The following is a 24,807-nucleotide window of genomic DNA, read 5'->3' as shown; positions in this document are numbered from 1 at the left end:
CAAAAAAGTTGAGTACATGAGCTCAGCGTCAGATCCAGAGGCTGTCGTTTCACAAAACACACATGAGCGCTGCCAGCATTGCTACAGAGAATAAAAGGGTGGGGAATCGGCCTGTCAGTGCTCCAATCATACGCCCCACACTGCATCAAATTGTTCAGAATGGGCGTTATGCCAAAATGAAGATTGTTCTAAAGAAAAAAAGCAGTTTGCTAAATACAGTTTGCTGAAGACAAGCAGACTAAAGGCATGGATTACTGGAGCCATGTTCTGTGGTATGATGAGACCAAGAAAGAAGGGAATTTTGTTTACTTACCGTAAATTCCTTTTCTTCTAGCTCCAATTGGGAGACCCAGACAATTGGGTGTATAGCTTCTGCCTCCGGAGGCCACACAAAGTATTACACTTAAAAGTGTAAAGCCCCTCCCCTTCTGCCTATACACCCCCCGTGCCTCACGGGCTCCTCAGTTTTGGTGCAAAAGCAAGAAGGAGGAAAAGTTATAAATTGGTTTAAAGTAAATTCAATCCGAAGAAATTTCGGAGAACTGAAACCATTGAACATGAACAACATGTGTACACAAAGAACAACAGCCCGAAGGGAACAGGGGCGGGTGCTGGGTCTCCCAATTGGAGCTAGAAGAAAAGGAATTTATGGTAAGTAAACAAAATTCCCTTCTTCTTTGTCGCTCCATTGGGAGACCCAGACAATTGGGACGTCCAAAAGCAGTCCCTGGGTGGGTAAAGTAAAACCTCGAAATAGAGCCGTAAAACGGCCCCTTCCTACAGGTGGGCAACCGCCGCCTGAAGGACTTGCCTACCTAGGCTGGCATCTGCCGAAGCATAGGTATGCACCTGATAGTGTTTCGTGAAGGTGTGCAGGCTCGACCAGGTAGCTGCCTGACACACCTGCTGAGCCGTAGCCTGGTGCCGCAAGGCCCAGGACGCACCCATGGCTCTGGTAGAATGGGCCCTTAGCCCTGAGGGAACCTGAAGCCCAGAAGATCGGTAGGCTTCGAGAATAGGTTCCTTGATCCACCGAGCCAGGGTTGATTTGGAAGCCTGTGACCCTTTACGCTGGCCAGCGACAAGGACAAAGAGTGCATCCGAGCGGCGCAGGGGCGCCGTACGAGAAATGTAGAGTCTGAGTGCTCTCACCAGATCTAACAAGTGCAAATCCCTTTCACATTGGTGAACTGGATGAGGACAAAAAGAGGGTAAGGAGATATCCTGATTGAGATGAAAGGGGGATACCACCTTAGGGAGAAATTCCGGAACCGGACGCAGAACCACCTTGTCCTGGTGAAACACCAGGAAAGGGGCTTTGCATGACAGCGCTGCTAGCTCAGACACTCTCCGAAGTGATGTGACTGCTACTAGGAAGGCCACTTTCTGCGAAAGGCATGAGAGAGGAATATCCCTCATTGGCTCGAAAGGTGGTTTCTGAAGAGCCATCAGCACCCTGTTCAGATCCCAGGGTTCTAACGGCCGCTTGTAAGGAGGGACTATGTGACAAACCCCCTGCAGGAACGTGCGGACCTGTGGAAGTCTGGCTAGGCGCTTCTGAAAGAACACAGAGAGCGCTGAGACTTGTCCCTTAAGGAAGCCGAGCGACAAACCTTTTTCCAATCCGGATTGAAGGAAGGAAAGAAAAGTGGGCAAGGCAAATGGCCAGGGAGAAAAACCCTGATCAGAGCACCAAGATAAGAATATCCTCCACGTCCTGTGGTAGATCTTGGCGGACGTTGGTTTCCTAGCCTGTCTCATAGTGGCAATGACCTCTTGAGATAACCCTGAAGACGCTAGGATCCAGGACTCAATGGCCACACAGTCAGGTTGAGGGCCGCAGAATTCAGATGGAAAACGGTCCTTGAGACAGCAAGTCTGGTCGGTCTGGTAGTGCCCACGGTTGGCCCACTGTGAGATGCCACAGATCCGGGTACCACGACCTCCTCGGCCAGTCTGGAGCGACGAGGATGGCGCGGCGGCAGTCGGACCTGATCTTGCGTAACACTCTGGGCAACAGTGCCAGAGGAGGAAACACATAAGGGAGTTGAAACTCCGACCAATCCTGAACTAAAGCGTCTGCCGCCAGAGCTCTGTGATCTTGAGACCGTGCCATGAATGTCGGGACCTTGTGGTTGTGCCGGGACGCCATTATGTCGACGTCCGGCATCCCCCAGCGGCAACAGATCTCCTGAAACACGTCCGGGTGAAGGGACCATTCCCCTGCGTCCATGCCCTGGCGACTGAGAAAGTCTGCTTCCCAGTTTTCTACGCCCGGGATGTGAACTGCGGATATGGTGGAGGCTGTGGCTTCCACCCATAGCAGAATCCGCCGGACTTCCTGGAAGGCTTGCCGACTGCGTGTTCCGCCTTGGTGGTTGATGTAAGCCACCGCTGTGGAGTTGTCCGACTGAATTCGGATCTGCTTGCCTTCCAGCCACGGCTGGAACGCCTTTAGGGCAAGATACACTGCCCTTATCTCCAGAACATTGATCTGAAGGGAGGACTCTGGCTGAGTCCAAGTACCCTGAGCCCTGTGGTGGAGAAAGACCGCTCCCCACCCTGACAGGCTCGCGTCCGTCGTGACCACAGCCCAGGATGGGGGCAGGAAGGATTTCCCCTTCGACAGAGAAGTGGGAAGAAGCCACCACTGAAGGGAAGCCTTGGCTTCCCGAGACAGGGAGACGTTCCTGTCGAGGGACGTCGACTTCCTGTCCCATTTGCGGAGAATGTCCCATTGAAGTGGACGCAGATGAAACTGCGCAAAAGGAACTGCCTCCATTGCTGCTACCATCTTCCCTAGGAAGTGCATGAGGCGCCGCAAGGGGTGTGACTGGCCTTGAAGGAGAGATTGCACCCCTGTCTGCAGTGAATGCTGTTTGTCCAGCGGAAGTTTCACTATCGCTGAGAGAGTATGAAACTCCATGCCAAGATATGTCAGTGATTGGGCCGGTGTCAGATTTGACTTTGGAAAATTGATGATCCATCCGAAACTCTGGAGAGTCTCTAGAGCAATGCTCAGGCTGTGTTGGCATGCCACTTGAGAGGGTGCCTTGACAAGCAGATCGTCTAAGTAAGGGATCACCGAGTGTCCCTGAGAGTGCAGAACTGCTACTACTGTTGCCATGACCTTGGAGAAGACCCGTGGGGCTGTCGCCAAGCCGAAAGGCAGTGCCACGAACTGAAGGTGTTCGTCCCCTATGGCGAAACGCAGGAAGCGCTGATGCTCTGGAGCAATTGGTACGTGGAGATAAGTATCTTTGATGTCGATTGATGCTAGAAAATCTCCTTGGGACATTGAGGCGATGACGGAGAGGAGCGATTCCATCCAGAACCGCCTGGTTTTTACATGTTTGTTGAGCAGTTTTAGGTCCAGAACAGGACGGAAGGATCCGTCCTTTTTCGGCACCACGAACAAGTTGGAGTAAAAACAGTGACCCTGTTGCTGAAAAGGAACAGGGATCACCACTCCTTCTGCCTTCAGAGTGCACACCGCCTGAAGAAGAGCATCGGCTCGCTCGGGGGGCGGCGATGTTCTGAAGAACCGAGTCGGAGGACGAGAGTTGAACTCTATCCTGTAACCGTGAGACAGAATGTCTCTCACCCAACGGTCTTTTACCTGTGGCAGCCAGGCGTCGCAAAAGCGGGAAAGCCTGCCACCGACCGAGGATGCGGTTTGGGGAGGCCGAAAGTCATGAGGAGGCCGCTTTGGGAGCGGTTCCCCCGGCGGTCTTTTTAGGACGTGACTTAGACCGCCATGAATCGGAGTTCCTCTGATCCTTCTGAGGCCTTTTGGACGAGGAGAATTGAGACCTGCCCGCGGACCGAAAGGACCGAAACCTCGATTGTACCTTCCGTGGTTGAGGTCTGTTTGGTTTGGACTGGGGTAAGGATGAGTCCTTTCCCTTGGATTGTTTAATGATTTCATCCAATCGCTCACCAAACAGACGGTCGCCAGAAAATGGCAAACCGGTTAAGAACTTTTTGGAAGCAGAGTCTGCCTTCCATTCACGTAGCCACATGGCCCTGCGGACTGCCACCGAATTGGCGGATGCTACCGCCGTACGGCTCGCAGCGTCCAGGACAGCATTAATGGCGTAGGACGCAAACGCCGACGCCTGAGAGGTTAGGGACACCACTTGTGGAGCAGACGTACGTGTGACTGCATTAATCTGCGCATGACAAGCTGAGATAGCTTGGAGTGCCCATACGGCTGCGAATGCTGGAGCAAAAGACGCGCCGATAGCTTCATAGATGGATTTCAACCAGAGCTCCATCTGTCTGTCAGTGGCATCTTTGAGTGAAGCCCCATCTTCCACTGCAACTATGGATCTAGCCGCCAGTCTGGAGACTGGAGGATCCACCTTGGGACACTGAGCCCAGCCCTTGACAACGTCAGGGGGGAAGGGATAACATGTATCCTTAAGGCGCTTGGAAAAACGCTTATCTGGACAAGCTCGGTGTTTCTGGACTGCCTCTCTGAAGTCAGAGTGATCCAGAAACGTACTCAATGTACGCTTGGGAAACCTGAAACGGAATTTCTCCTGCTGAGAAGCTGACTCCTCAATTGGAGGAGCTGGGGGAGAAATATCCAACACCTGATTGATGGTCGCTATAAGGTCATTCACTATGGCGTCACCTTCAGGTGTATCTAGGTTGAGAGCGGCATCAGGATCAGAATCCTGATCTGCTACCTCCGCTTCATCATCCAGAGAGTCCTCCTGCTGAGACTCCGAACAGTGTGATGAGGTCGAGGGAATTTCCCAGCGAGCCCGTTTAGGCGGCCTGGGACTGCGGTCCGTGTCAGAGACCTCACCCTGGGACCTATGGGTCACCCCAGGAGCACTTTGCTGCTCCAACTGAGGGGGGCCTGGGGTCAATGATTGAACAGTGCCCGTGGCCTGAGTCACCGGTCTGGACTGTAAGGCTTCTAGTATCTTAGCAGACCATTTATCCATACTCTCAGACAGTTTGTCAGCAAATACTTCAAACTCCGTCCCTGTCACCTGGACAGTGGTAGCAGGTGGTTCCACCTGGGCCACCAGTAGCAGAGGCTCCGGCTGAGTAAGTGCCACAGGGGCCGAGCATTGCACACAATGAGGATCGGTGGAACCTGCCGGTAGTATAGCCGCACATGAGGTACAGGTTGCAAAGTAAGCCTGTGCTTTGGCACCCTTGCTTTTTGCGGACGACATGCTGTTGTCTCCTCTGAGTACAATCCAGGAGGGTATATAGCCAAAAATCAACAGTGCGACCGTACAGTGTAAATGTATAGCATATAAGCATATATATATATATATATGTACACTTCGGCACTCAGTGGGGCCAGCACCCAGGTGCTGCTTACCGACCGCTCAAAGCGGTTGTGTGATCACCAGATTCCCTTGCCTGGGCCTCCCAGAGCCGTTGTCTCTCCTCTCCAGCGTCAGAAGTGCTGACAGGAATGGCTGCCGGCGTTCTGTGGGGAGGAGGGGGCCGTGGGCGTGCCCTAGAAAGTGCGGGAATCTGATGCCCCACTGAGCTGAGTGAGGGGGGAGGAGGATACAGAGTATGCTCCAGCCCTCAGCGCTGACGTCCTGTGCAGCGTCCCGCCCTTCCCCTGACTGGCAGGCCTGGGGGCGGGAATATGCGATACTAGGCCGCAAAAGCCAGGGACTAAAGTTATAAGCGCGGCCGGCAAATAAGCGCGGCCGGCGCGGTAGTCCCCGGCGCACTAACACACCCAGCAGTGCTGCAGTGTGTATGGCACAAGCGCTCCATGCGCGGTCCCCCAGGGGGACACAGAGTACCTCACAGTAGCAGGGCCTTGTCCCTGACGATACCCGGCTCCTGTCCAGCAGATTCCCCAGGGGCTGCGGAGGGAGCACGGTCTCAGTGCCTGGAGACCGATTAGGATCCCACTTCACCCAGAGCCCATTAAGGGATGGGGGAAGGAAAACAGCATGTGGCTCCTGCCTGTGTACCCGCAATGGGTACCTCAACCTTAACAGCACCGCCGACCAGAGTGGGGTGAGAAGGGAGCATGCTGGGGGCCCTGTTATGGGCCCTCTTTTCTTCCATCCGACCTAGTCAGCAGCTGCTGCTGACCAAGATGTGGAGCTATGCGTGGATGTCAGCCTCCTTCGCACAAAGCATGAAAACTGAGGAGCCCGTGAGGCACGGGGGGTGTATAGGCAGAAGGGGAGGGGCTTTACACTTTTAAGTGTAATACTTTGTGTGGCCTCCGGAGGCAGAAGCTATACACCCAATTGTCTGGGTCTCCCAATGGAGCGACAAAGAAAATGTATTTGGTTCAGATGCTGTCAATAGTGTGTGGTGGCAACCAGGTGAGGAGAACAAAGACAAGTGTGTCCTGCCTACAGTCAGGCATGGTGGTGGGAGTGTCACAGTTTGGGGCTGCATGAAACCATGATTGCTAGCATGTAGTGTACCATACTGAAGCAAAATATGATCCCCTTTCTTCAGAAACTGGGCCCCAGGAGAGTATTACAACATAACAACTCCAAACACACCTCTAAGATAAATAATAAAAAAAACTGAGAGTAAAGGTGTTGGACTGGCCAAGCATGTCTCCAACCTAAACCCTATTGAACATCTATGGGGCATCCTCAGTAGGAAGGTCTCTAACATCCACCAGCTCTGTGATATTGTCAAAGATGATGGAAGAGGATTCCAATGGCTCCTGTGAAGCTTTAGTGAACTCTGTGTCCAAGAGAATTAAGGCAGTGCTTAAAAATAATGGAGGCCACACAAAATATTCACAATTTCGCCATTTTCATTTAGTGATGTACTCACTTTTGTTGCCTGCAGTTTAGACATTAATGGCTGTATTTAGTTGCACCAAATTTACACTGTTATACAAACTATACACTGACTAATTTATTGTAGAAGAGTGTCATATCTTCAGTGTTGTAACATGCAAAGATATAATATAATATTTGGGAAAAGTTGATGGGTGTACTCACTTTTCTGATATATAGATGTAGGGAGATAGATAAGTAGATATATGGATAGATGATGCACACTCTTCCCCATGCACTGATGATGCGCGCTCTTCCCCCTGCGCTGATGATGCACGTTCTTCCCCCTGTGCTGATGATGCACGCTCTTCCCCCTGCGCTGTTGATGCACGCTCTTCCCCCTGCGCTGAAGATGGACGCTCTTCCCCCCTGCGCTGAAGATGGACGCTCTTCCCCCTGCGCTGAAGATGCACGCTCTTCCCCCTGCGCTGAAGATGCACGCTCTTCCCCCTACGCTGAAGATGCACGCTCTTCCCCCTGCGCTGATGATGCACGCTCTTCCCCCTGCGCTGATGAAGCACGCTCTTCCCCCTGCGCTGATGAAGCATGCTCTTCCCCCTGCGCTGATGATGCACGCTCTTCCCCATGCACTGATGATGCACGCTCTTCCCTCTTCCCTGATGATGCACGCTCTTCCCCCTGCACTGATGATGCACGCTCTTCCCCCTGCACTGATGATGCACGCTCTTCCCTCTTCCCTGATGATGCACGCTCTTCCCTGATGATGCACGCTCTTCCCCCTTCCCTGATGATGCACGCTCTTCCCTGATGATGCACGCTCTTCCCCCTTCCCTGATGATGCACGCTCTTCCCCCTTCCCTGATGATGCACGCTCTTCCCCCTTCCCTGATGATGCACGCTCTTCCCCCTTCCCTGATGATGCACGCTCTTCCCCCTGCACTGATGATGCACGCTCTTCCCCCCTGCACTGATGATGCACGCTCTTCCCCCCTGCACTGATGATGCACGCTCTTCCCCCCTGCACTGATGATGCACGCTCTTCCCCTTGCCTTGATGATGCACGCTCTTCCCCCTGCACTAATGATGCACGCTCTTCCCCCTGCACTGATGATGCACGCTCTTCCCCCTGCACTGATGATGCACGCTCTTCCCCCTGCACTGATGATGCACGCTCTTCCCCCCTGCACTGATGATGCACGCTCTTCCCCCCTGCACTGATGATGCACGCTCTTCCCCCCTGCACTGATGATGCACGCTCTTCCCCCCTGCACTGATGATGCACGCTCTTCCCCCCTGCACTGATGATGCACGCTCTTTCCCATGCACTGATGATGCACGCTCTTCCCCCCTGCACTGATGATGCACGCTCTTCCCCCCTGCACTGATGATGCACGCTCTTTCCCATGCACTGATGATGCACGCTCTTCCCCCCTGCACTGATGATGCACGCTCTTCCCCCCTGCACTGATGATGCACGCTCTTCCCCCCTGCACTGATGATGCACGCTCTTTCCCATGCACTGATGATGCACGCTCTTCCCCCCTGCACTGATGATGCACGCTCTTCCCCCCCTGCACTGATGATGTACGCTCTTCCCCCTGCACTGATGATGCACGCTCTTTCCCATGCACTGATGATGCACGCTCTTTCCCATGCACTGATGATGCTCTCTCTTCCCCCCTGCACTGATGATGCACGCTCTTTCCCATGCACTGATGATGCACGCTCTTCCCCCTGCCCTGATGATGCTCGCTCTTACTTCTGTCCTGGATGATGAGGAGCTGCAGTCCGATCTGTGCTGTAGAGGGATGTAAGTGATAACTCCGGCTATGGGCTGACACGAGGATTCACACAGGACACAGAAATCCTGCACAGAATGACTTCACTCCAGAGAAGCGCGCTACTCAACACTCCCCGGACCGAACTGCTGCTGTCCCATTTACCGGGGGAAAGTTTTAAGAGACGGACAGCACCGTGCGAGGAGGGAGCTGTAGAGACAGTGTGGGGCTGCGGCGCATCAGCTCCCCCTGCTGGCAGCAGTGCGGCATTACATGATCACACGATGCTTCTATCCCGGATATTTCACCTTTTTGTTGTAAATGTAAGTAAGTACCATATTTAGCAATATGGTACTTACATTTACAACAAAAGTAACATTACAAATAACAAACAAAATTATCATATTAATAAATATGGTTCAGCAAGTACCATATTTAGATCATTAGTAACCAGCACAAACATGGGCATGAAAGACAAGCCCCGATGGGGACGTTTCCTGATTTATAGCACATGAAATGGTAAATTACATAGCCTACAACTCTTCCTGCAAAAAACAAGGCCATATACAGCTATGCTGACAGAGGTCCTGAATTTGTAGGGATTGTATAAAGTAAATTGTGATAGTGTAGCGCCCCTGGAGCTATCAGGAGCTACAAGGTACTGCATCCTGTCGAGGATAAAAAAACACCAAAAGAAACTGAGCTGTAACAAAATATTCAGTAAACATGCAACATTACAAGCGTGTGAATTGCAGCCTCAAGACTAGAAAAAAAACAAAGAGAAAAATTGTATGAACAATACCCTGACTATAAATAAATAAATTGCAAGTGCTTAATAACAGGGTGCTTAGTATATACATTTTTGCAAAAAGATAAGAAGCTGTCCCACTTGTCGAGGATGCAGGGCCTACTCCCAGGAACCCAGGAGACCAGTGCCGGTGACACCAAAACACATATAAAATCCCTGTCTTTCCCTTCCCCAAGAACCAGGGACCGGAACAGAACACCGACCCTACAGGGTTTAAACTGTCCGCCGTACGGACTAAAGACTGAAAGACTACCAGGAGGGGACCCCCAGACGCACCAAGCCACGGGAACCCACCAACCAGAGATAGGTGTCGGGGAAAGAAGCCACCAGGTCACCCCACCGGCACTGGGACCAAGGGGACCAGTGGTGAGGAGCAGTCTTCTTGGGTTACCGGCCATAACAACGCTGTGAGTAAAGAAACCAGTTACACTGCAATCCCTTGTGTGGCCTACATTCTTTCCGCGCCTAAAGCGGGCTTTACACGCTGCGACATCGCTAGCCGATGCTAGCGATGGCGAGCGTGATAGCACCTGCCTCTATCGTTATGCTGTTATGTGGAGATCGCTGCCGTAGCGAACATTATCGCCACGGCAGCGTCACACGTACTTACCTGCTAGGCGACGTCACTGTGACCGGCGAACCGCCTCCTTTCTAAGGGGGGTGGTTCACTCGGCGTCACAGCGACGTCACTAAGCGGCCGGCCAATCAAAGCAGAGGTGCGGAGATGAGCGGGACGAACATCCCGTCCACCTCCTTCCTTCCTCATTGCTGGCGTGTGGCAGGTAAGGAGAAGTTCCTCGTTCCTGCGGCGTCACACGTAGCGATGTGTGCTGCCGCAGGGACGAGGATCAACTTCGCCCCAGTGACAGCAGCGATAATTGGCAATGGACCCCCATGTCAACGAGGAGCGATTTTGGACGTTTTTGCAACGATCCAAAATCGCTCCTAGGAGTCACACACAACGAGATCGTTACAGCGGCCGGATGTGCGTCACAAAATCTGTGACCCCCAACGAGATCGCTGTAGCGATCTCTTAGCGTGTAAAGCCACCCTAACGCCATCACCTACTCCCTGGGGCCTAGCCCTACTTGCGCAGGGCCGCAACATACAGGCTGCCTTTAACATCAGCCCCAGCGGTGAGAGACTGTGCAGCGGCGGTTCTATCTCTATAACCGCAACCCGCAAGTAGCGTCACAACAAAAACATTATTATTCCCCTGTATATAACCTCTTTCAAGCGACCCCCATGGTCTCGGAACCGGGCAACGGCCATCCAGTGACGTATCCCAGCAATACACCACCCGGGACCAAGTACCCCATAGCCCTGGAGCGAGTCAACAGCAAGTACCAAAACCATTCAGTGAGCGCTGCTTTGCAGAAAACATTTGATTTGCCAACTCTTCCATAAGTCTGGAAGGTCTCTACTCCTTCTAGGAGTCTCTCAGACGTCTGGAGGAGTCGGCAAGGACACTTTTTTTTCATATAAATTAAAGGGATTTTCCACTTCTAGGACATCGCTGACCTATACTTAATAAAAATCATCAATATCAGATTGGTGAAAGTCCGACACTCGGTTACACCAGAGATCAGCTGTCACCCGCAGCCGCTAGATGTAAGCTGTGCGGCATACCTCCCTGCTGTCCTGCGGGACGTTCCCATTTGGCAATCTGTCCGGCTGTCCCAGGTCAGCGGAGATGTTAGCGTCCCGACGCAGCAGCTGTAATGTCATCACTATTGTGCCCTGAACTACACACAGTACAGAGCAGCTCATCATGGGAACAGGTCGGCCTGTAGGTTTTCTTCTATTTAGCCAGTACACATCCACTATGAGGATGGAGTGAAGGAGCAGGATCAGGGGCAGACATATCATTGGTGCAAGCTGTGCAGCTACACATGGGCCCAAGAGGTAAAGGGACCCATTTTCTACCTCCAAAGCATGTGGAATTGTGCATTTTCATGAGTTATTTGTCTGAATAGGGCCCATATACTGTTCTTGCACAAGGAGGATGTTTTCTGTCTGTGTCCACCAGTGGGCAGCATGCTAGGAGGAGGCAACATGATCTGTGTGGGAACATCAGTGTGTGTAAGGAGCAATGTGGGTGCAATGCATCAGGGGGTATTATTCTGTGTAGTGAGGAATCGCCATTCTGTGTGGCATCGTTAAGAGGCTTTACTATGGGCACTATTGCTGTGTGGGTGCTCAAAAAAAACTGGGTGGTGTTCGGGATTTGGTTTAGCATAAAAATTGTGCTAAGTTACGAGGTGTGAAGTCTGGCACAGATGATGCGGCTCTGTACAGCGTCCAGCGGCTGCTCCCGGGGCTGCAGAGCAGATCATGGTCACTTCTATATTACTTTATTATGGTTTATATTTATGATAATTCTCATAGGGTACAGTGCTGCTGATACCCTGCAATGGAACTGTAAGGCTAGGTTCACATTTCCGTTGTTTTGCATCAGTCACAATCCGCCACTCTGATAAACAACACAATCCGTTTGGTGGATTCCGTTGTTTCCCATAGACTTATATGAGCGGTGGATTGTGACTGATGCTCGAGTTGCATCCTCCGTTCGACTGATCAGTCGTGGACCGACTGACCGTCGGGGGCAGGAACGCAGAGTGTAACGTTTTTTGAGCAGTGGAATCCTTAGGATTTCGTTGCGCATGCTCTCTCTCGGCGGTCGAATGATCAGCTGATCACCCGGTCGCCGGCTTCTATGAGCGATCAGCTGATCACCCGGCGGCCGGCTTCTGTGAGCGATCAGCTGATCACCCGGCGGCCGGCATCTGTGAGCGATCAGCTGATCTCACGGCCGCCGGCTTTTGAGAGTGATCAGATGATCTCTTGGCGGTTGGCTGAGAGCGATCAGCTGATCACCCAGCAGCCGGCTTCTGTGAGCGATCAGCTGATCTCCCGGCCGCCGGCTTCTGTGAGCGTTCAGCTGATCTCCCGGCCGCCGGCTTTTGAGAGCGATCAGCTGATAGTTCACAATAGCCGGCCGCCCAGAGATCATCTAATTGCTCTCAAAAGCTGGCAGCCGGGAGATCAGCTGATTGCTCATAGCAGCCGGCCGCCGGGTGATCAGTTGATCGTTCTCTGGCTCACTTTTTACAACGGAATCCGCTTTCTAATTTCATTATTGTCATCCGTTGCACAATGCATCAGTCACAAGCATCAAGCAAAGTGTGGAAGTTATTCCTTATCCTTGGGAACAGGGAAAATCCCCCGATCACTGAGGGTCTGACCACTGGAACACCCACCTATCTGGAGCTCAGATGAGGCCTATGTGACTGGAGATACTGCTCTATTCATAGTTATGGGAGTGCGGAAGACCAGCCGAGAGCGGCGCTCCATGATCTCCAATGGTCCCAGAGAATGAATGGATCAGAGGTGAAAGTGCTGATGATGATCTATTGCTCCCTCACATGCAGTCTTCTGAGCTTCAGATCAGTGGGGGTCATACCTCCCAACTTTTAAAGAAGGAAAAGAGGGACAAAGTTTGTGGCAAATTTTTAGGCCACGCCCCCTGACCACACCCATTTCACAGTCACGCCCATATCCACTCCCCATCCACACCCATTCAGCACAAACACGCAGGCAGCCGGCGGGCCTCCAGCACGAACACGCAGGCAGCCGGCGGGCCTCCAGCACGGACACGCAGGCAGCCGGCGGGCCTCCAGCACGGACACGCAGGCAGCCGGCGGGCCTCCAGCACGGACACGCAGGCAGCCGGCGGGCCTCCAGCACGGACACGCAGGCAGCCGGCGGGCCTCCAGCACGGACACGCAGGCAGCCGGCGGGCCTCCAGCACGGACACGCAGGCAGCCGGCGGGCCTCCAGCACGGACACGCAGGCAGCCGGCGGGCCTCCAGCACGGACACGCAGGCAGCCGGCGGGCCTCCAGCACGGACACGCAGGCAGCCGGCGGGCCTCCAGCACGGACACGCAGGCAGCCGGCGGGCCTCCAGCACGGACACGCAGGCAGCCGGCGGGCCTCCAGCACGGACACGCAGGCAGCCGGCGGGCCTCCAGCACGGACACGCAGGCAGCCGGCGGGCCTCCAGCACGGACACGCAGGCAGCCGGCGGGCCTCCAGCACGGACACGCAGGCAGCCGGCGGGCCTCCAGCACGGACACGCAGGCAGCCACAGTGAGGCGGCCGGTCGCCTTCACAGACAGGCGGCCGGCCGCCTTCACAGACAGGCGGCGGGCCGCCCGCACAGAGAGGCGGCCAGCCGCCCGCAGAGAGAGGCGGCCGGCCGCCCGCACAATGAGGCGGCGGGCCGCCCGCACAGACAGGCGGCGGGGGGCGCCCGCACAGACAGGCGGCAGGGGGGCGCCCGCACAGACAGGCGGCAGGGGGGCGCCCGCACAGACAGGCGGCAGGGGGGCGCCCGCACAGACAGGCGGCGGGGGGCGCCCGCTCAGACAGGCGGCAGGGGGGCGCCCGCACAGACAGGTGGCAGGGGGGCGCCCGCACAGACAGGCGGCAGGGGGGCGCCCGCACAGACAGGCGGCAGGGGGGCGCCCGCACAGACAGGCGGCAGGGGGGCGCCCGCACAGACAGGCGGCAGGGGGGCGCCCGCACAGACAGGCGGCGGGGGGCGCCCGCACAGACAGGCGGCGGGGGGCGCCCGCACAGACAGGTGGCGGGCCGACCGCACAGACAGGCGGCCGGCCGACCGCACAGACAGGCTCCGGCCGGGGGTGAGGGGGGAGGGAGGGAAATCAGCGCTGGGGAGATTAGTTTACTGTACCAGCAGCAGCACAGGCAGCGCTCCTCTCTATGCCACGTCTACTAGGATGGTAGGAGGGAAAAGCAGGGAGGCGGAGAGAGAGTGGGTGGGCGGAGCCCGGGAGCCGGCCGTCCCGCCCGTGGCAACGGGACAAACAACGTAAAGCGTGAAAGTCCCGCTGTATCCGGGACGGTTGGGAGGTATGCAGCATGTTAGAATGTGTACATAAGATCCCGCTGGTGGTGGCCGCAGCTTATAGGCCCCAAATCTGGTGACAGGTTCCCTTTAAAGTGAACCTGTCAGGTGCAATATGCACTCAGAGCCAGGAGCAGTTCTGGGTGTATATTGCTAATCCCTGCCTAACCGTCCCTGTATACACTAGCATAGATAAAGAGATCAAGAACAAATATTTTTAAAGATCTTATATCTTATGCTAATGAGCGCGGGGACTAGTCACAAGGGCGTTACTTCACTTGGCTAGTCGGCATGTTATTACGCCCCTGTGTGAGTACTCACACGCTATGTGAGCCGACTAGCCAAGTGAAGTAACGCCCTTGGGACTAGTCCCCGCGCTAATTAGCATAAGATATAAGCTCTTTAAAAATACTTTTTCTATAGATGCCTTTATCTATGTTAGTGTATACAGGGACAGTTAGGGAGGGATTAGCAATATACACCCAGAACTGCTCCTGGCTCTGAGTGCAGATTGCACCTGATAGGTTCCCTTTAAAGGGAACCTGTCACCAGAAATTTAGCAAAAAAAATAAAAGATTCCCCTCTGCAGCTCCTGGGATGAATTCTGGAAAGGTTCCTGTTGCTATTGTGCCCCCTTTGAGACCTAAAAAAATACTTTATGAAGTCTTACCTTTTTGTATGCAAATCTGTTTTTATGGTCACGGGGGCGGGCTGCCTGGCGTCCGTTATTCCCCCTCCTGCCGTTGTACGCCGTCCCCCATTGCTCATTTCCATACATGAGGACGCCTTCCTCATGTAACTGTCCTCCTGAAGTTTTGTGCATGCCCAGTGCCACTCTCGCGGGAGTAAGCACTGTGCAAAGTGTGAACGCTTTTGAGGTGATTGCGCAGGCGCGAGATTATGGGCGGCGCTGTGATTGTCATCAGCAGCGTCATCCAAGTACCCGCCCATAATCTCGTGCCCGCGCTTCTCACTCTGCCTCCACCGTTATGCGCAAGCACTGGCCATATGAACCATGTTACCTATTACCGTGGGCGCGAGATTATGGGCGGCGCTGTGATTGTCATCAGCAAAGTCATCCAAGTACCCGTCCATAATCTCGTGCCCACGCTTCTCACTCTGCCTCCACCGTTATGCGCAAGCACTGGCCATATGAACCATGTTACCTATTACCATGGGCGCGAGATTATGGGCGGCGCTGTGATTGTCATCAGCAAAGTCATCCAAGTACCTGCCCATAATCTCGTGCAAGCAGTAATAGGTAACATGGTTCATATGGCCAGCACTTGCGCATAACGGTGGAGTCAGAGGGAAAAGTGCGGGCACGAGATTATGGACGGGTACTTGGATAACACTGCTGATGACAATCACAGCGCCGCCCATAATCTCGTGCCTGCGCAATCACCTGAAAAAGCGTTCACATGCGCAAAACTTCGGGAGGACAGTTACATGAGGAAGGCGTCCTTGTGTATGTAAATGAGCAATGGGGGACTGCGTAAAGCGGCAGGAGGGGGAATAACGGACGCCAGACAGCCCGCCCCCGTGACCATAAAAACACATTTGCATACAAAAAGGTAAGACTTCATAAAGTATTTTTGTAGGTCTCAAAGGGGGCACAATAACAACAGGACCCTTTCTAGAAGCAGCCCAGGAGCTGCAGAGGGGAAGCTTTTATTTTTATTGTGAAATTTCTGCTGACAGGTTCCCTTTAACTGGTAGAGGAGCCAGGATAAAGCAGAGCTGAAGCTGTTGGGAAGCTAGGACCCAGCAGCTCTGCTCCACAGGCAGGAGACCACTGATCGGTAATAGAAGCCTGCAGATGCCACTCTGCATAGGTTATTGTCACTGCTATCTGCAGGAGAGAGAAGTGCTGATTGCACGGTCTCCTCAGCGTCCTGACTCCCCGTGTATCTGCAGCAGTGAGAAGCCGCACACGGGGAATCAGAGAACAGCTGCAGACAAACGCAGGCTCCGGGACTGGGGGGGTCGGCCTCTGCTGCAGGGGGGTCGCTCTGCTGCAGGGGGGTCGCTCTGCTGCAGGGGGTGATTCATACCTCAGCAGCAGTCACAGGAGTAGGTGCGCGCTCGGCTCTGTAATGAATAGTAGAAGGGAGAAACAGCGAGGCGGGGCTACAGTGGGTGGGTGGAGCCGGGACAATCAGCCTCACGGGCGGGACCCGGGATCAAAGGCTCAGAAGAGGGACTGTCCCGCTGTATCCGGGACGGTTGGGAGATCCAGAAATCAGACCCCTAGAGATCAAACGTCATCTATCTACATTCTAAACTTGGTGCAACCCCTGTAAATTCTCACACTGTGGAGATTACTTGGTGCAACCAACTTCAGCATTGTGGATGTGGAGCTTGCTACAAATATGGCAACTATCCACGCGTACGAGGCCTTAAATCTAATTGTATTCACATATTTCCAGTCTTGGAATAACTACGGTAATAGGCAGTCAATTTATCAGGCCTTTGGATGGCCATACAATAAAGTGTCTGTGATAGATTAGTTAGGCCTGGGCTTCTCTCTGGAGTGAAGTGTTGCTGATACATTAGCCAGACTTGTCATCGTTCTGCAGTGCAGTGTCGGTGGTGGATTAGTCAGGCCTGTGCATCGGTCTGCAGAGAAGTATTGGGGGTGGGTTAGTCAGGCCTGTGTATAATTGTGCACTGAGGTAAGTGTCGATAGTCAGATGTGTGCCTCTCTCTACAGTGAAGTGTTGATGGTTTAGTCAAGTCTTTACAACGCTCTGCGATGCGGTATGAGATTAGTCAGGCCTGTGTCGGTGGTGGATTAGTCAGGCCTCTGCATCGATCTGCTCCGGCCTGCCGGTGGTAGATTAGTCAGGCCTGTGAATGGCTCTGCAGCAGAGCGGGATGGCGGCTCAGCCTCCTCCTCCTAAACCTTGGGAGACCCGGCGGGTTCTGGGCGGAATCCCCTCGACTTCTTTTCAGTGAGTGTAACATGCGGGGGGCTCTGGGGGGAGGATGGTCGCATCGTTAAGGATCAAGCTATGCAGGGTCCAAAGTTCAGAGTTGTTTCCGCTCACCAGGGCGTGATGTGCCGGGGTCCTGCTGGTTACACCGGGGGCAGCTGTCATCTCCCGCCGTACACGGGTGGCGGTGCACGGAGGGTACACGAGCTGTGCTGGCAGCGATGTGTGCAGGCCCGGGAGCGGCGGTGTCCTGCGTCCCCTCTCCAGGCCTGTGTGCACGGCCGGCCCCGGGCGGATCCTGGGATGTGTGACTTTCTTATGTTTACACCCAGCACGTTTTTAATACCGGATTCTCTCCGGTGTGTCGGATCCTCTCCGGTGTGTCGGATCCTTTTCTGGGTCCGGGGTGCGGGATCCCTCTCCGAGGTGCTGGCCCCGGGGTGCGGGATCCCTCTGCGCGGTGCTGGCCCCGGGGTGCGGGATCCCTCTGCGCGGTGCGGGATCCTATGGTAAGAGCTACTCAGTGGGGGGTGTCGGACCAATCTGACAGTGGTGGTCCATACTGTGCATAGGCCGTCAGTATGTTTATGCAGGACAATCCTAATAACAATCTTGTAGTAATTTTGTCACCTGTTTTGGGACCTTTTTCTGAGCCTCGTCCCAGTTTCCTGATCCACTGGTCACCGTTCCAGTCCCTAATCCCAGCAGCTGCTTCCTCTATGATTTTTTTCCTTCGTCCACATTGGACCGGAGCAAACCCCTGCTCTGTCTACACTTTACATCAGTAAGTCACTCGGGCTTTGCTTTGTCTTAGAAGTCATATTTGATTTTTTTAAATTACAACTCTGCTAACTCCCCCCAACACCCCCCCCCCAGATATCATTCAAGTGCTGCCATGTCCCTAGGTCAGGGGTCCCTAATCTGAGGTTTCTGAAGTCAGATGTGGCTCGCTGGCCCCAGGTATAGCAAAGGGCGATAGTTGGTCTCCAGATGGTAAATTATGGGAGTAGCTCCGCACTGAAGAGCAGATCTGGATGCCCGTATACTGGCCTTGGTGGTTAGAGATAATTGAAGGCTGGTAAGCTGGAGGCAGGATGATACCACCTGCCAGGTGTTTGCAGGCTGCAGCGTAGAGTTCATGACTACACTGCACAACACCGCTGCAGCCAATCAGAGTTCAGCAGCTCTGCCGCTGTGGACAGCATGAAATGCTGATCTCAATGATTGACTGCAGCGTTGAATTACACTGTACTCATGATGTCACTGCAGAAGCCTGTAAACAATCACTATAACAGCGGTGGAGTGGTATCGCTGGACCCGGGTAGGGGCAGTTGGGTCACAGAGTTTTTGTGCAGCAGGTTTGCTCCAAATAATGCTTAAAAAATCATTTGCGAGACTCTTCATTTTTATGGTAAAACAACTTTTCTGGTCACACGTTCAGGATATTGAGCAACGTTTCCACTTCAAGTTTTGAGATAAATTATATCAAAGATATATAGAAGTATATAAATTAAACCCCCAAATAAATAGAGCAAAAATTTCTATATAAAATTATTATTTTTCATTAGTATATATTAAAATGAAACAATAATAAAAATTGAGAATATTACAGCATTAAATAAGAGGACAATGAGGCATAACGATAACTGTGAGCACAATGTAAAATTACCGTGATAAATAGGATTATGACCGTAGATTGGTAAGGAAATTCAAATATACAGACTATTTCATCAAAATATATATATGGTAAAGTGCAATGTGCAATAAATAATGAAATTCTATACCATATTAAATATATATTGGAAAATCTATGATGTAAAGTAAATAGATAAAAAAAGTCCTTATATAATGTAATAAATATAATGCATAAATAATTTACAGAATTTCCACCTGATGGTATTCACATGTCTGCTGTGCAATATATGAAAGAACCAATATCTCTTTACAGCTAAGGCGGCTTTCACACTACGTTTTTTTAACATGCGTCCTGAACGTTTTTTAACGCAAAAACGGATCCAGTGCAAATGCGATTTCATTTCAATGCATTTGCAATGGACTCACATCAACATGCGTTCACCTGCGTTTGCGTGCGTTAGTCAGGATCCAGCGACTTGCAGGTTTTTTTTTTACTTTTTTCAAAAACGCTACTTGTAGCGTTTTTGAGCTGTGTCCAAACACTGCAAGTCACTGGATCCTGACTATACTGCACGCAAACGCATGTGAACGCTGGCATGCTGATGGACAAGATCCTGCTTGCTCTACTGAGCATGCCCAGAAACCAGCCTCGCGTGATCAGTCCCTCCCCCGCCTGAGAGCAGAGGACGCTCGTAACCAAGGTAAATATCGGGTAACCACGGGCTTAGTTACCCGATGTTTACCTTGGTTACGTGTGCAGGGAGCAGGCAGCCCTGCTCCTAGCAGCTGCAGACACTCGTAACCAAGGTAAATATCGGGTATCCAAGCAAGTTACCCGATGTTTACCTTGGTTACGAGCCTCCGCAGCTGTCAGAAGCCGGCTCCCAGTCTATCACGTTCAGTTCCCCTCACTCCCGATCACATGACTCCAATGCCCGCCCATAAACTGAAAGTGACAGGATCCTGCAAAATACCACATGCGTTTGCATGCGTTTTTCTTTGCAAAAACAGGATCCGCTTTTGCAGCAAAAAAACGTTCATGACGCATGCTAAAAAAACAGTGTGAAAGCAGCCTAATGCTCAAAAATACAAGGCAATGTAATTTTATATGTCCACAAGATGGCGCCAGCTAGAATGGATGCTGTGTGTGGTGCAATGTAATTTATGCATAGACCGCATTCATATATTCACAATCAAACAATTCTAAGAAAGCATGTGGATTCAGAATATCTTGGCATATTTTGCCTGGTTGTAAAATAAAGAGTGCCTCAGTCCTCAGGCCCCGACATATGTTTCGCCTTTGCTTCAACAGGGGGAAGGGGGGGGCGTGTCCGAGTGAAAAAGGCGCCGAGTTTAAATAAAAGTGCTGGGCCACTGAAGTTCTGATAGATTAATTGCAGGCATATGTGGCGCTCACATGACAGCATTGGTCCCTCCCCCGGATAAAAAGAGACTTCCTGCCGGGCGTCGTGGAACCGTTCTATGCATAAATCACATTGCACCACACACAGCACCCATTCTAGCTGGCGCCATCTTGTGGACATATTATAGAATTACATTGCCTTACTTGTATTTTTGAGCATTAGCTGTAGAGAGATATTGGTTCTTTCATATATTGCACAGCAGACATGTGAATACCATCAGGTGGAAATTCTGTAAATTATTTATGCATTATATTTATTACATTATATAAGGACTTTTTTTGTTATATATTTACTTTACATCATAGATTTTCCAATATATATTTAATATGGTATAGAATTACATTATTTATTGCACATTGCACTTTACCATATATCCAGTGCCTTGTGAAAGTATTCGGCCCCTTGAATTTTTCAACTTTTTCCCACATTTGAGGCTTCAAACATAAAGATATAATTTAAATTTTATGGTGAAGAATCAACAACAAGTGGGACACAATTGTGAAGGTGAACCATATTTATTGCTTATTTTAAACTTGTAAAACAAATAAAAATCTGAAAATTGGGGCGTAAAATATTATTCATCCCCTTTAAGTTAATACTTTGTAGCGCCACCTTTTGCTGCGATTACAGCTGCAAGTCACTTGTGGTATGTGTCTCTATCAGTTTTGCACATCGAGAGACTGAAATTCTTGCCCATTCTTCCTTTGCAAACAGCTGGAGCTGAGTGAGGTTGGATGGAGAGCGTTTGTGAACAGCAGTTTTTAGCTCTTTCCACAGATTCTGCTTTGGATTCAGGTCTGGACTTTGACTCGGCCATTCTAACACCTGGATACGTTTATTTGTGAATCATTCCATTGTAGATTTTGCTTTTATATTTGGGATCATTGTCTTGTTGGATGACAAATCTCCGTCCCAGTCTCAGGTCTTTTGCAGACTCCAACAGGTTTTCTTCAAGAATGGTCCTGTATTTGGCTCCATCCATCTCCCCATCAATTTTAACCATCTTTCCTGTCCCTGCTGAAGAAAAGCATACCCAAACCATGATGCTGTCACCACCATGTTTGACAGTGGGGATGGTGTGTTCAGGGTGATGAGCTCTGTTGCTTTTACACCAAACATGTTGTTTGGCATTGTACCCAAAAAGTTTGATTTTGGTTTCATCTGACCAGAGCACCTTCTTCCACATGTTTGGTGTCTCCCAGGTGGCTTGTGGCAAACTTTAAACAACACTTTTCTTTATCGTTCCTATGGGAGACCCAGACATTGGGTGTATAGCTTCTGCCTCCGGAGGACACACAAAGTACTACACTCAAAAGTGCAGCGCCCCCCTCTGAGCTTATACACCCCCTGGAGAACCAGATCTAGCCAGTTTATCGCTTTGTGTTCAGGAGGCACACATCCACACATGCATTCTCATCTGATTTTTCATTTTTGGAAAGAGTTTGAAGAAAAGCGGGTCCAAGCCTGGACCCCCGGCATGTCCCTTCTCACCCCACTGTGTCGGCGGTGCTGTTAAGGTTGATTTCCAAGGCTGGAGCCTTACATGTTGTGCTCCTTCACCATCCCTCCTGGGCTCTGGCTTGAAGTGGGAGCCAGCACGGTTCTCCTTGCTTTGCAGGAGACCGGTCTCCATCCGCAGCCCTTCAGGATCCTGCTGGACCGGAGCGCTCATCCCCAGGGACTTGGAACCCTGCGTCTCAGCAAGCTAAGTACCTGAGACGTTTATATATTGGGGGTCTCTGTACTTTATTGTGGTGGGAGAGTGTGCTGAGTGATTTTTATGACATTTCCGGCGGGTTCTCTGGCTGTCGCATGAGAACCGCGCCGATGGTGCCTGCGCGCCGGCCGCACCGCTCAAATTTAGGCCCCGGCTTCACCGGAGGCCTACTTTGGGTTTCACTGCCCTCGCATGTCATTCATGCAGAGGGACAGTGCGGCTCCGCCCAGCGGCCGTTCTGCACAGGGGAGGGACACTCCTCTCTGGGTACATGTCTCCTCCCCTGTAAGTCTCTATGGCTCTCCAGTTCCCGCTCTCAGAGTGAGTCCCGCCCCCTCTCTTCGCTCCGGCGCCATTTTCTCAGCGTTTTCTCTGCGATCAGCACTGGCTGCAGCATCCCTGCTGAGGTGCTTGGGGGTCCGGGCTTCGGGATCTGGAGGGCACACAACACCGCTCGAGCGGTCTGGTAACAACCTCTGGTTGTGGACCTCTGTATATACTCTCTGGGGGTCATTCTGGCAGAGCCCCCACTCCAGCAGCATGTCTCACACGAGGAGCAAGGCTCCAAAGCTGTATTCAGTGTGCACTGCATGTAAGCTCCTACTGCCTTAACCGAGCACCTATCCACATTGTGATGCCTGCTCTAACCTGATGATGCCTCAGCCTGGAATCGCACCCCCAGTGGTCTCTCAGGCTGCTCCGGCTCCTGTGGCTGAACCCCCGGCTTGGGTAGAATCCTTTTCTAGGTCCATATCCCAGTCTTTTGCTGAGTCCATGGGACTTCTGACCAGGACTTTGCTGAATATGCATCAGCCCCCTTCACAGGGTGCCTCTGCTGCTAGGGGTCCCTCAGGACCGGAGCTCACAGAGGATTCATCATCAGGGCCCAGACCCCGTCCTCCTAAGAAGAGACGCAGGGTTCCCTCTCCCTCCTCCTCCCGCGGCTCTGATTCAAGAGCGGACTCGCAGGATGAGGAGGATGCCTTTACAGGGGGCTTGGAGGCTAACTCCATGTACCCCATTGATCTGTCTGAAAGTGACTCAGATGTTAGTGATTTGATTGCGTCCATTAATTCTGTACTGGACCTCAATCCGCCAGTATCAGAGGAGCAACCCTCTCTGGCAGAAAAGCACCAGTTTACCTCGCCTAAGAGGACAAAGAGTGTGTTCTTTAACCACTCCAGTTTTCAGGCCGCTGTGACCAAACCTAGGGCCTGTCCTGACAAACGCTTCCCAAAGCGTAGTTCTGATGACCGTTTTCCCTTTCCACCTGAGGTGGTTAAGGAGTGGGCTCATTCACCAAAGGTAGACCCCCCGGTGTCTAGACTCTCAGCCCGGACCGTTGTATCAGTGGCTGATGGCACCTCTCTTAAGGATTCCACTGACCGCCAGGTTGACCTTCTGGCCAAATTTGTATATGAGGCGGCAGGGGCCTCGTTCTCCCCAACTTTTGCAGCAGTGTGGGCTCTCAAAGCCATCTCTGCTTCTCTAGAGGAGATGCATTCCCTCACCAGGGAATCTATGCCCGAACTGGTTACCTTAACTTCCCAAGATTCAGCTTTTTCATCCTATGCCATGTCTGCCATGCTAGAGGCTTCTCACCGCACTGCGGTGGCTTCGGCTAATTCCCTCGCTATCCGCAGGATCTTGTGGCTTCGAGAGTGGAAGGCAGATGCTTCCTCAAAGAAGTTCCTTGCTGGACTCCCTTTTGCTGGGTCCAGGCTGTTCGGTGAACAGCTGGATGAAATTATTAAGGAGGCTACTGGCGGGAAGAGTACTTCCATGCCACAAACCAAAACCAGGAAACCTGTCCAGGGTAGGAATCGGTCGCGGTTTTGTTCCTTTCGTTCCTCCAACTGGTCGTCCTCTAAGCCCTCGGCCTCGTCCACTAACTCAGCCAAAGACCAAAAATCCAACTGGCGCACAAAAGCGCGTCCACAGAAGACCGCAGGAGCTGCTGCCACTAAGGCAGCCTCCTCTTGACTATCTGTCCGCGCCAGCAACGTCCTTAGTCGGTGGCAGGCTCTCCCACTTTGGCGACGTGTGGTTTCAACACGTCTCCGATCAGTGGGTGCGGGATATCCTCTCCCACGGCTACAGGATAAATTCTCTTCCAGCCCGCCAAACAGATTTTTTCTGTCAACTCCCCCCTGCTCCAAGGCCGCCGCCTTCTCCCAGGCCGTGGCATCCTTGCAGGCCAACGGAGTAATTGTACCGGTTCCTGCCCGGGAACGGTTCAGAGGTTTCTACTCAAATCTCTTCCTAGTCCCCAAAAAGGACGGTTCCTTCCGGCCCATCCTGGATCTCAAGCTTCTCAACAAGCATGTTCAGGTGCGGCATTTTCGCATGGAGTCTCTGCAGTCAGTCATTGCCTCAATGACCCAAGGGGATTTCCTGGCATCCATCGACATCAGAGATGCCTATCTGCATGTGCCAATTGCAGTTTCACACCAGCGTTGGCTACGTTTTGCAATCGGAGAGGAACATTTCCAATTCGTGGCTCTCCCCTTCGGGTTAGCCACGGCCCCTCGGGTATTCACCAAGGTCATGGCAGCAGTGGTTGCGGTTCTGCACCTCCAGGGGCTGGCAGTGATTCCTTACCTGATCGACCTTCTAGTCAAGGCTTCATCCAGCGCAGACTGTCAGCGGAGTGTCTCGCTCACTCTAGCCCAATTCGGGTGGCTTGTCAATCTGCCCAAATCCACTCTGACTCCGACCCAGAGGCTCACGTACCTAGGGATGCAGTTCGAGACTCTGCCGGCACTTGTGAAGTTGCCTTTAATCAAACAGCAGTCCCTCCAACTGGCGGTGCGCTCT

At 52.4% G+C, this 24,807-nt stretch overlaps 2 protein-coding genes across 4 annotated transcripts in view; one reads left to right on the top strand and one right to left on the bottom strand.

Moving 5' to 3' along the window:
* The window catches only part of PUS10 (pseudouridine synthase 10), a 179,548-nt gene extending 162,100 nt beyond the window's left edge, over positions 1–17,448 (bottom strand). The window contains exon 1 of one of the 2 annotated variants that reach the window (XM_075339355.1): positions 17,329–17,448. The gene's annotated coding sequence lies outside the window, so the exon portion shown is untranslated. Of the gene's footprint in view, positions 1–8,520; positions 8,702–17,328 lie in introns of those variants that run through there. The other variant, XM_075339354.1, reaches the window with a different exon arrangement.
* The window catches only part of PEX13 (peroxisomal biogenesis factor 13), a 29,949-nt gene continuing 22,007 nt past the window's right edge, over positions 16,866–24,807 (top strand). The window contains exon 1 of one of the 2 annotated variants that reach the window (XM_075339359.1): positions 16,866–16,953. Coding sequence is in view for 1 of the 2 variants with exons in the window: in XM_075339358.1 (XP_075195473.1) it covers positions 17,135–17,232 (98 nt within the window). In the remaining variant the exon portion in view is untranslated. Of the gene's footprint in view, positions 16,954–17,112; positions 17,233–24,807 lie in introns of those variants that run through there. The other variant, XM_075339358.1, reaches the window with a different exon arrangement.

The sequence above is a fragment of the Anomaloglossus baeobatrachus genome, chromosome 3, assembly GCF_048569485.1.
Source record: "Anomaloglossus baeobatrachus isolate aAnoBae1 chromosome 3, aAnoBae1.hap1, whole genome shotgun sequence".
NCBI lineage: Eukaryota > Metazoa > Chordata > Amphibia > Anura > Aromobatidae > Anomaloglossus > Anomaloglossus baeobatrachus.
The sequence above is the reverse complement of the archived record's forward strand: the minus strand, read 5'-3'. Positions and strand labels throughout refer to the sequence as shown.